This window comes from Leptonychotes weddellii, unplaced genomic scaffold (assembly GCF_054177405.1).
Source record: "Leptonychotes weddellii isolate Sample4059 unplaced genomic scaffold, ASM5417740v2 HiC_scaffold_729, whole genome shotgun sequence".
Lineage (NCBI taxonomy): Eukaryota > Metazoa > Chordata > Mammalia > Carnivora > Phocidae > Leptonychotes > Leptonychotes weddellii.
In genome coordinates this window covers 1-11,822 of record NW_028042681.1, presented here as the reverse complement: position 1 = coordinate 11,822, position 11,822 = coordinate 1, and the positions used below count along the sequence as shown (strand labels likewise).

Sequence of the window (11,822 nt, the reverse complement as noted above, 5' to 3'; positions counted from 1 at the left end):
GGCAGGTTAAAGTACAGCCTGCCCAGAGTAACAGTGGATTTCCTGATCAGTACACTGGCTGCCTTCACCCTCTCTGAAGTGTCCCGATCTTCCTTACTTTCTTTACCCCATTTGTTGAAAATGACCTTAAGACCAAGAACTACGAACAAAGGAAAAATTCTCCTTGCTTTTCCCTTTGCCTCTTTTCCACCACTTTAATGAAGTTGGAAGTGTACCCCCTAGCCATCAATATTGGCGATCCTTTAAAACCTTGACATATACGCTCATTGCTAATCAATTTTCCTGTCATTACTTTTCAGCCCCTGAGTTTTGAAAGCAAGAAAAGTTACACCTTAAAAGTGGAAGGAGCCAATCCTCACCTAGAGATGCGTTTTCTGAACCTAGGCCCATTTCAGGACACAACAACAGTGCACATCAGTGTGGAAGATGTGGATGAGCCCCCCATATTTGAGCCGGGCTTTTATTTTGTGGAGGTTCCTGAGGATGTGGCGATTGGAACAACCATACAGATCATTTCTGCCAAGGACCCAGATGTGACCAACAACTCAATCAGGTTTTTCCACAGATTTCACCTTTCTTATACCTTAGAATCTTCCCTTCCCTGGTATCTAATTTTCTAGCACTTTTTCCCTTTGCTTCTTCCCTCTCTGAAGACTCTCCTCTTCAGTTCTTCTTGTTTAAATAAGATGGCCTTTTCACGTTATTTAAAAGTAAAGTTATCATTATGTCTGCAACTCACTGTCAATTTGTTTAGCGAAAAAACACACACATGCGCATATGCACGCACACACACACACACACCCCTACCTTAGTTTTCAATCATAGCCCTATTGACATTTTGGGGATGGATTCTTTATTGTGACAGGCTGTCCTGTGCATTGTACAATGTTTAACAGCATCTCTGGCCTCAACCCACTAAATGTCAGTAGCACCCTGAGTTGTAACAACTTAAAGTGTCCCACATATTGCCAAATGTCCCAGGAGGAGGAAGGGATGGGGGGATCAAAATCATCCCCAGTTGACAACTACCAATTCAGATAAAGCATAGACACATGACACCAAAAAGTTAAAAACTGTCAAATCTTGGGGCACATGGGTAGCTCAGTCAGTTAAGCATCCGACTTTTGGTCTCAGCTCAGGTCTTGATCTCAGCGTTGTGAGTTCAAGACCCACAGTGGGCTCCATGCTGGGCATGAAGCCTACTTAAAAAAAAAAAAAAAAAGTCAAATCTCAGTGATGAATACAAAAGTGATCAATGCACATTCTTTCAATTTTTATGAACCTTTGATTTTTCTACTATATATATTTCCATATACTACAAAAGAACATGGTAACTACTCCTGCTGTCAATGGCTCCGATGCCATGTAGAATGGCCTGATAGGGCTTTCTATTTCAAGCCTACATATCAGTCTTTCCAAAGTGTGTTTTGAACTTAAAGATTCCAATCAAGATGCTTCCCCATCAAGGCAGGGAGGAGAGCTGCTCTTATAGCCATGGCCATTTCCTCCCCTCAACTCTAGAACCAAAGTGCAAACAGCTGGTGGACAGGTTGACACCTCAACCTTCTAGAGCAACTGCCAAGCCTCTGAAGCTTGACACAAAACATCAGGATTCCAAGGCTGTTTGAGGCCATCTGTCACATTAATTGTTGAAAGTCACATGGCAAAATGGATCTGGGGCTTTAGTGCATATAACACATTTTAAATGCACCCCAATTTATCAAATGCCTTTCCCATCAACTGGTACTTCCCTCACCTAGTGTTTGCATTTAATGAAAATGTGCTTTTTCAGTTTAACAAGGATGCTTCTCTCCTGAGAATAACTATACTGGGGGAATCTGCTTCATCTAACCAACTAGTAAACATTTCACATTTGAAGGCATTAAAATGGCTAAAATGATTGTGTTTGAATTCTGATATTTGATTTTTAGAAGTCAACTAATCTTTCTAGTATGAATTATACCAACTTTATAGAAATGATATTTCAACCTTAAGCTTTTCAAATGTATAATAGGAGGGAAGAAGTGAAACCATATTATCCCCAGAACAACCATAAGATAAAACAGATTCTATAAATTCATATTTTCAGAAGCCAAGAAAAAAATATATGTATCTTCTGATCAATTAGCTAATCTGTTCATGTTGGAAAAGATACTGTGGGGAAAATTTTATGGAGGGAGAGAAATAAAACAGGCATAAGTTTGAAAAAATTAGAGACCATTTCTAAAATAGTCAATCAAATATCCAGTGGATACTTCTACATCTTCTTTCCCGATTCTGAATCTGGACTTCCACATGGTAAGCACTGGAAATACAGTTGTCAGGAGTCACACTGCTAAATGACAAGCAAAAGAGACTGCAGTCAGAAAACACACACACACACACACACACACGCTCCTAGAGTGTATGTGCAGTATTCAAGACTAAAGTCATTAATTATCTCAAAACAGATGCCGAAATGAAAGCAAAACACCAACAGGCCCACATCCACTCTTGCCATGGAGCAAAATGAGGTACACAAAATTAAAGAATCCTGTCTGGCTAACAGAAAATGCTGCTTCAGATGCCTGGCCTTTGAAAATCATCAGTTGCCAGCATCAGGGCACACAATAGAGAGGCTTTCTATTCCAAAAGACCCCAGTCAGGAGGAATCCACCAGTGAACAGTCCAGAGGCAGGGAGCAAGGTCCCCTTGCTTATCCTGGGGCAGAACTCTAGGTCCTGAGAGAGAAACTGGCAAGAACAGGGTGACAGCCACAGGCCTGGAGATAACAAGATAAGCATTCAGACAGAGGGGGCAAAGAATTCCACTTATCAGACCTGGGGATAATTCTCCCTCTGCCTTTTGGTTGCAAAGGAGAATTCATATTGCCAAGATAGAGGGTTCCTGACTCTTTGTACTATCTGACAGGAATGAAGAATGGTCCCTAGACTCAAGTAGAACATCAGGAGTCCTGGATTCTCACAGGGAAAAGCACATAAAGGGCAAATCCTTGGCTATCATTTAATAAACCCATTTGGAAATTACTGTCCTATGTTATCTTTCCCCAAATTGCTCATTTTATCCTTATTTTTCCTATAAAAGTTATTTTCTTTTAAAATAATCTGCAAGTTACATGCTGCTTGGCTATCTAATTCATCTTCTGCATTTTTATTAGAAATAAATGAGATTTATATTCCTAAAAAAAAAACACATATATTAAATTGCCCCAAAATCAATATATCACCTGAAGTTAAGATGTTATGGATAAAAGGCCATTTAACTTTTTAAAAAGATTATAAGGACTTTCATCATCTCCTTTCTAGAAACTTTACGGCATGTTCAGGCATATAAGCTGGTCATGATTTACTAGTAAATCCCAAAACTAAATCTCCAGATTTAGTTACATATACATGAAAAATACGATGTGTAGTATCTCCTAAACAATTTAGGATCTCCTAAATTTTTAATAAATGCCCAAGGCACTTCTGGCAAGCAGGAAACTAAACCATTTGGCAAATTAAATAGGCTTCTGCTGGTATGGAAACAGCCTGCTTTCCTGTGCCTTCCTAGAGTGTATGTGTGTGGATTTAGCAAGCCTGCCCATGACGCCCTACCTTCAAATCGCTCCCAAATTCAGAGTATGTCCTCAGCCAAGCAAGTAAGCAGGGAGCCCAACAAACACTAGCTATCGTTCCCTGAAGGCAGTTTTGTATGTGCATATCATGCCTATTCTTCCCATAATAGGTGAGAATATTATGGTTAGAGAAAGGAAAACCACCTACATAATTCACTAGTGTGTCCCAATTTCCTCATTTTCCATCTGTATCTACACCTTTAATTTGTTCTCCTGCCTCCTGAAAACTGGCCCCGTGTCTCATTCAGAGTAGTGAATGCCTTGACTGCCTCAACTCAGGAACTTCTGATTTGGGAAATCAGAAGGGGATTCCACTTGCTGAGGACGGCTGCTCGGAGGCAAGCTTGCAGAGTTTCCTCTCGCTGTGGCACCAGGCAGTACCGTCATGGGCTCTGCCGGCTAGTTATTTCTATCACCCCATCTCCCATCTCGCATCTGCGACATTTGCTATGGCGCGGTAGGTCTGAGTGTGAAAAGCTGGTTCATCATAGAGGCTGCGGGCTGCCTCTCCCCTCGGCACTATGCCTACAGCTTGGAGAGCTGCCATCGGGGTTATGGCTCCATGCGCTGAATGGCTGGCTGAAAGAAAAGACTGCATTTTTTCCCAAAGACAAATTCAACTCTTAAAATAGCCAGTGAACTTCAAAACTAAATTGCTAATTATACCTATAAAAAAAATGCTCCAATTAATTTTAAATGAACTTTGTAGGCATGTGTTTGTTCTTTACTAAGAAGTCAATGGTTTGCCATCATGGCTTCGTCTATTTCAAGAAGAGATAAGGCTTTGTTTCCTTAAACAGTTGCATACATTCCATGCGCAATAAGGCAGCACGGAGTGGCAGTTAGGAGCAGGAACCTAAACCCAAACTGATTAGGCTTGATTCCAATCTTGGGACAGTGACTTAACCAATCCAGGCCTCAGTGTCCTCACCTGTAAAACCAAGATAACAGTACCTACCCTCCTAGGGATACTGTAAGGAATAAATGAACCAATATATGTAAGGTGTAGAAAGCAGTGCCTGGCTACAGTAAGTATTCATTAAATAGGGTCACAGAGAAAAGCATTAATGTACTTCCTTAAATTTCACAACTCTTGGAGAATTATAACTGAAATGATTCCATTTCTCCAGCCCTTAGTGATCACTTTTTCCTTTAATTCCTCTCTGAACAGCCAACTAGAATCCCTACAGGAAAAAAATACCTATCTGGAACAAATATTTTACCCGATAATACATACACATGCATATACTATGTGTGTGTGTGTGGATGGATGGATGGATGTATATATACCTACACACCTGTACCTATTTGAAACAAAAGTTGTACCATCAATATTTATCCTTATTGCATGTGACAGTCTGGCATGCATATGTTCTATTTCATTTTCTTTCAACACTAGTCATAACCAGCCTATTGATTTCACTAACCTGCAATTTGAAAAATAATGCACTAAAGAAACTTCTTACTCCCATCAAAATGGCAGTTTCCTAGTTTCAACAACTTTAAGACACGGTTGCAATCACTGGCAACTTTAAATAGAATTTTGAACAGTAGTTTTATATTACCTCTGCAAATTATTAGCTGTTTAACTGTATGAAAGTAACTTCTCTTAGTTTTCTTTTCTGCTAACTGAGGTAACACCTACCTTCTAGAATTTTTATAAAAATTTAAAAAGAAGCTATAAAATATCTGGTATTCCATAAGTGGCACCTATTATAATTACTGGCTGTGACCAAGGACTACACAGATTCTCAAGAGTGGTTCTCAAGGGACACATGGGTGGCTCAGTCAGTTAAGCGTCTGCCTTCAGCTCAGGTCATGATCCCAGGGTCCTGGGATTGAGCCCCGCATCGGGCTCCCTGCTCAGCGGGGAGCCTGCTTCTCCCTCTGCCTCTGCTCCCTGCTTGTGTGTGCACTCATGCTCTCTCTGACAAATAAAATCTTTAAAAAAAAAAAAAAAAAGAGTGATTCTCAATCATGGCTATATATCATGGAAGATTTTAAATATACAGATGCCTGAATCTCCCTCCACACTTACTGAATCTCCCAAAATGGGGACCAGGTGAGAGAATACAGAGAGTCAGATTGCCAAATCAGGTTCAACAGGAACTGTGGCTCTTACCTAGTACCCAAAATAAATAATGACTCGAAGGATAGAGACAAAAGCAAAATATGAGGCAAGCAGTCTGTCCTTGGAGAGGTCTGAAACCGTGAGGTAAATATCCTTCTTTTCCTGTGTAAGGATGCATGTTGGTCCATACTGAACATGAAAGATATAAGCAATGAAGTGCACTGTCCGAACAAAAAAGAAGCCATTTTGGTTATGGAACATCTGCTTTTTATACCCCATTAATTACATAGCTCACATGATATTTTCCAGCAAGCTGTGCCCCATAAATTCATAAATTCCAGGTTTATTTACATTAAGCAATGTAGTCAAACCTGGTTCATCCTGCTGAAAATATTCCATAGATAAGGACTTACTACTGTGTTTGCCAGCAGGTCAGTCATTAGCATGTTTATAAAGGACCTCATGGAAATCTTCCCTTCTCAATAGGTGATACTAATTACAGGGATTGGAACTACTGAACTATACCTTTTCCAGTTCCAATCTAGCATTTCAAAACTTATGTGAATAAAATTTGTTTTGAACTAAGACATGCAGGGGTTGCTTCTCAGAATGTCCCAAAAGCCTTAAGGCAGTATTAAGCTTTAAATAGCTGAAATTGATCTTTAATTGGCTAAAACTGCCCTAAGGCTTTGACACCCTTTTTTATTTCATTTTAGGAATGTGGAAATTCAAGCAGTAATAGTTTGTCGTTGGTTATGTTTTTAAGGGGGTTTTGGTGGGGGACTGTTTCTGGACATGATAAAACAGCAAATGCGGTCTTCCAAGTGTCTACAACTCAGAACTGGTTGAGCCATATTTCACATAGTATGCACTCAGTTCTCTCAAGTAATATGCTATAGTATATTTATTCAAATAAAACAGTGTATTTAATCTGTTTTTGCAGATATTCCATTGACAGAAGCAGTGACCCTGGAAGATTCTTCTATGTTGACATTACAACAGGTGCCCTAATGACTGCAAGACCCCTTGATCGGGAGGAGTTTTCTTGGCATAATATCACTGTCCTTGCTATGGAAATGAGTAAGTAACACAATAAACTGGTCTCCATAACATGACAAAATATAAGCATTGTAGAATGTGAAAGCTTCTAGAGCTTGTTATATTCTTTACAGGAAGAAATTATGGTTTATGCAAGTGAGTGAATGCATTCAGTTCAAATACTTACTATCTCCTATATACCTAGTTCTGTGCTAGAGATTAAAAAAAAAACCAAAAAAACACTATGCAAAAGCAGTACCAAAAATAGCACCCTTAAATCAAGGAGCTAGACTTTTATCTGAGGAAAGGGACAATTCCTGAGAAATCTAAGAGGTTTTCAATTTTTTTTTTTTTTAAGATTTTATTTATTTATTTGAGAGAGAGAATGAGATAGAGAGAGCATGAGAGGGTCAGAGGGAGAAGCAGACTCCCCGCAGAGCAGGGAGCCTGATGCGGGACTTGATCCCGGGACTCCAGGATCATGACCTAAGCCGAAGGCAGTCGCTTAACCAACTGAGCCACCCAGGCGCCCCGAGGTTTTCAATCTTTAATAAGCTTGGGAATGCACAAATAGTATTGTCAGGGAGCCAAGAATTCCTGTCCCCTTCAAGGGTCCTTCTACCTGGACTAAGAATCAAATTGACATGAGACAGATTAACAAAAGAAAATCAAATTTAACGTGCATACATATGAGGAATGCACACAGACATAAAAATTACAAAGACAGACAAAATGAGGTATATATGTCATTGTGAACTATGAAGAAGGGGGTAGGAGTTTGGGATTCCAAAGGAAAGGAATGCATTTCATAGGACGATAAGAGCAGATATTTGGTAATCAGAAGTTTGCCCTACTGTACAGATGGGTCACTCAGATAAAATTTATCTGTTAATAACCCTTATTCTGGGGGAAAAAAACTCAATTTAGATTTTTCTCTGTGGGTTAAGGGAGTGACAGAAGTTTCTCTTGAACCCTCAGGGCCTCAAGTGCCTTCAGCTCAGAATAATCCACATGCCAAAGTGGTACTTGGGGGTGGGAGAGCTGTCCTGAACCCCTCTAGTATAAGATATTATTACTGGATGAAAGAAAACATTTACAACATATCACCCCTACCACACACATACATACACAGAAACATGGATACAAAATTTTGAGACATCTAACACTAAAAAGCAGATTTATGAACATAAAAATAGAATGAAAAACTACTAAAAACTAGATTACCATATTTATTACAAACTTTACAAAAATTAGATTATTTACTACTACATTCAATTTTTTTTCATAACACTTAGTGATGGTAAAGTTTCAGGGAAATGCAGACCCTAATGTACTGGTAGAACTATGTACAATCATTCAGGGAGAGGGGGGCAATTAGGCAATTAAGCTTTTGTATTAAGATTCTCCAAAATATTCATAGTCTTTTTCCCAAGAGTTCTACTTCTAATAACTATCTTAAGGAAATAATCACAGATACCAACAAAGACCCATGTACCAAAATGTCTCCTGCAGTGTTATTTTAACATAGGGGAAAAAATGGGAATTACCTAAAAGTCTAGTAATAGGGGTCTAAGTAAACTGTGGTACAACCATACAATAAAATGAGACTATCAAAGAGATATTAATATACATGTTTTCAAGTATATTTCAATGACACAGGACAATATTGCCCTAAAAGTTTTAAATCCAACTTTTTAATTTTGCTTAATTGCAGTGTATGTGTGTGTGTCTCTCCATATTTTTGGACACATGTAATATTACATATATTATATAATGGATATCTCTGGGGTAGAATTAGAGATCATATGTACCTGAAAATCTGGGGGATTTTCATTATTCCTTCCATAAACTAGTACCACGGTTATAATGGAAAAAAAAATTTAAATAGGTCAGTACTTTTGATAACCAGGCAACAGAAATATTTAAGTGGATAACATAGGAGAGCATAGATATTTTGGGGAAAGAAAAGAAAAAATAAATCAGAAGAATAAGACATTCTGAGATTTTATAAAATTATTTACTAAGAATAATCTATTAATTTCTATTTTATCTTCTTGGGATGTGGCCAAAACAAAAAAGGACAGGAGGGGCAATTCTGCGGCTGTGAAATTGTCCTTGTGTGGCAATGCCAAGCAAAAGACAGACCAAAAGACACATTTCCCCATGAGTGACTATGAATAACTTCTCCTGCCCCAGCCAAAGATATAGATTTGGCGTGTGTTTGATCCTATAATAACCCCTTAGTCCCTAAGCAGAAATAAATGTGCAGTGTTATCTGTATTCCCAGGAATAACTTGAAACCTTCTGAAATATAATTCAAAGAACTGATTATTCCACAAGAATAAAGCCAAGCAATGCCACGCAGTAGGCATCCAGTCAGAAATGGGCTGTTTTCAAGCCCAGAATACGGAACTGACCTGTCTTTAATTTCAGAAACTGAAGCGTGAGCCAAGTGAGAGATTCAAACCTTTTTAAGCTGCATTGTATGATACCTGCCCCCCCCACCCGCCTCAGAGTCCTACTCTTCTCTTCATCCTCCTGACATCACACACTCCCTCAGACACACACCGCAGTCCGCCCACGCGTCTTGTGTGCTGACCGCACTCTTACTAGGCAGCACACGCATCCTATGTTTCTCTCGCCATTTCCAAGTTCTTTATCCATTCCTTTAAAAAACCAAACTGACAAGGTAAATACCTTTTCCAGCAAAGAGCTGCTTTCTTGTACTACTGAACCCTCACCTTTTGGTTTTCTCTGTGTTCTCTTTAGACAATCCTTCCCAGGTTGGAAGTGTTTCCGTCACAATCAAAGTCTTAGATGTGAATGACAACGCTCCAGAATTCCCCAGATTCTATGAAGCTTTTGTGTGTGAAAATGCCAAAGCAGGGCAGGTAAGGCAGTCTGTGAAATGTGCACGTTGGTTCACCTCCAACATAAATGACTGCTACAGATAACCAAATTTGCCATCAAAGAAATTTAGACTACAGAAACTAACAGCTCACGAAAGGGTCCCCGACTTCCGTGCATCATGTTGTAACAGTTTGTTAGGACAAGCATGTTGAGTCCCCATAACATTTTATGATCTCAACAATGCTTTGATGGTAGCTTGCTTCACAGGCTGACATGAAGTTATCTACCCATCTTGTAACTAAACTGTATATAGAGTACCACTGCAGTCTTATGTGCTCTGGGTCCGAGGAGCGAGGGACCATGAAGATCAGAAAACTCTTTTTTAGCACTAATACCTGAAAATACTTGCAGTAGGGAAGCTTTATTTTTTTGTATCTTCCCACCTCCCTTTCTTAACTTCTGACAACAGGTACCTTGTTCAGGGACTACCTGCCCTATACTCAGAATGCTTTGTTAACCTAGAATACCTACTATCTCCTCCCTCAATTAAAACACCATTTTCATAATGTTGCTCCTGTCAGGTCAATTTTGAGAAGAAAGTAATCTGAAGACACAAATTTCTACTAATTTGAAATAACCACAGTTCTATAATCTGCAAAGACATATTTGTGTATTTTTTAAAGTATGCTTTTAAATGTAAATGAATAATTTGGCTGATCAAATTCCAAGTGGTATAACTGAGAAACATCCAGAACTCTGCTTGGAGTGGCCATGTATTCATGCATGCTTTGGGCTGCTGCCCACCCTGTACCCACCCTTCCATACCTCAGAGTATACGCCATGTCCTGTTTCTGCTCCTGCTTTTGTAAGATGCTTTCTTCTCTGCCTGTGACCCAACAGATCCCCTAACAGTCCTAATTTCTTCCCTCAAAGTATATTCTGTGGTCCTGTGGATTCTGGTGGTAAGGCAAATGGGTCAGGATAGTTTTAATATGAAAGTTATGAGTCTGTGAAGTGCATATCTATAAGGCAATGATTCATGCTTTGGTAATGCAGGCAGATTTTGCTTTCACTTCTCTTACTCACCTGGAACATGGCATCTTGCTGCACAGAGACTAGTTTATACAATCAAAACTTATATTAGCATCCTGTATTCACCAAAGATTAAGTCAACACATCTTCACCTTTCTAACTCAGTCAAAAGAAAAAGTGATTCACATCTGCCACAGGGGGAAAAAAATGTCCTATAATGATTCTCATCTAAATCCTCTCATCCATGGATTTTTGAAACTCAGCGCAATGGTCTATAGCACTCCTAAAATTTTTTCAACAAGTCTGGAATAATTCTACTTCCACATCTATTGAATTTCTAGGAAGACCTGAAACATGCAGCTAATAAAAGTTACAATGCTGACTTTATGGTGTAAGAAATTATCTGTGTTATTATATGTAAAGAAAGAAGATATAAAAATTACATGTACATGCTTGCAGTTACATAAAATTATGCCTACATGTGAACTAAGACATATAGGGGATAGGATGCAAAAACAGCAATAGTTATTGTGCTATGGTAGTTGAGTTTTGAGTGAGGGGGTTTGGACCTTTATTTTAATAATTTTTGTTTTATATTATAACAATTGCATATATATTACATAAAGTATAACAATATTTTGTTTTATAAGATCTTATTATAATATATATAATGAAGCTAATAATTATCAATCTACATTATAAAGAAGGTGATAAGCAGCACATTAATTAAAGCTCCTCTCCCCCAGAAAATGAACCACTTACTTTCTTAAAGGTCTTCAGAGTAGAAGGTGCATTCTGACAGGTGAAGAGCACTTTAACTACCAATCTTGGGTTTGGGTGGGTTTTTTTTTAAGTATTTATTTATTTATTATTTAGAAAGAGAGTGCAGCCAGCACATGCGAGTGGGAGGAGGGGGTAAAGGTGAGAGAGAATTCTCAAGGCGACCCCCCACTGAGCACAGAGCCTAATGCAGTGCTCAATCTCATGACCCGAAGATCACGACCTGAGCCAAAACCAAGAATCAGACACTCAACCAACTGAGCCACCCAGTCACCCCTAAATACCTCTCTTGTTTTGGGAGCACACACACACATCTCCCATTTCTACATTTCTTTTTGGTATTTTTCTTTTTTTTTTTTAGTTTTTAATTTTATTATATTATGTTAGTCACCATACAAAACATCAGTAGTTTTTGATGTAGTGATCCACGATCCA

At 38.8% G+C, this 11,822-nt stretch overlaps 1 protein-coding gene across 1 annotated transcript; it reads left to right on the top strand.

Annotated features, from left to right (window-relative positions):
- The first annotated feature begins 303 nt into the window (after positions 1 to 303).
- On the top strand, positions 304 to 9,694 carry LOC145719805 (cadherin-20-like). Its single transcript, XM_081811373.1, has 3 exons — positions 304 to 553; positions 6,631 to 6,767; positions 9,495 to 9,694. The coding sequence occupies exons 1-3, from the start codon at positions 366 to 368 to the stop codon at positions 9,677 to 9,679; spliced, it is 510 nt and encodes a 169-aa protein (XP_081667499.1). The 5' UTR covers positions 304 to 365; the 3' UTR covers positions 9,680 to 9,694.
- Positions 9,695 to 11,822: the final 2,128 nt, after the last annotated feature.

Bases quoted from the DNA above. Each gene is read 5' to 3' on its own strand.
- LOC145719805 (XM_081811373.1), top strand. From the start codon at position 366: ATGCGTTTTCTGAACCTAGGCCCATTTCAGGACACAACAACAGTGCAC. The intron at 554-6,630 runs GTTTTTCCACAG...CTGTTTTTGCAG, and splicing joins GTGACCAACAACTCAATCAG to ATATTCCATTGACAGAAGCA. The intron at 6,768-9,494 runs GTAAGTAACACA...TGTTCTCTTTAG, and splicing joins TGTCCTTGCTATGGAAATGA to ACAATCCTTCCCAGGTTGGA.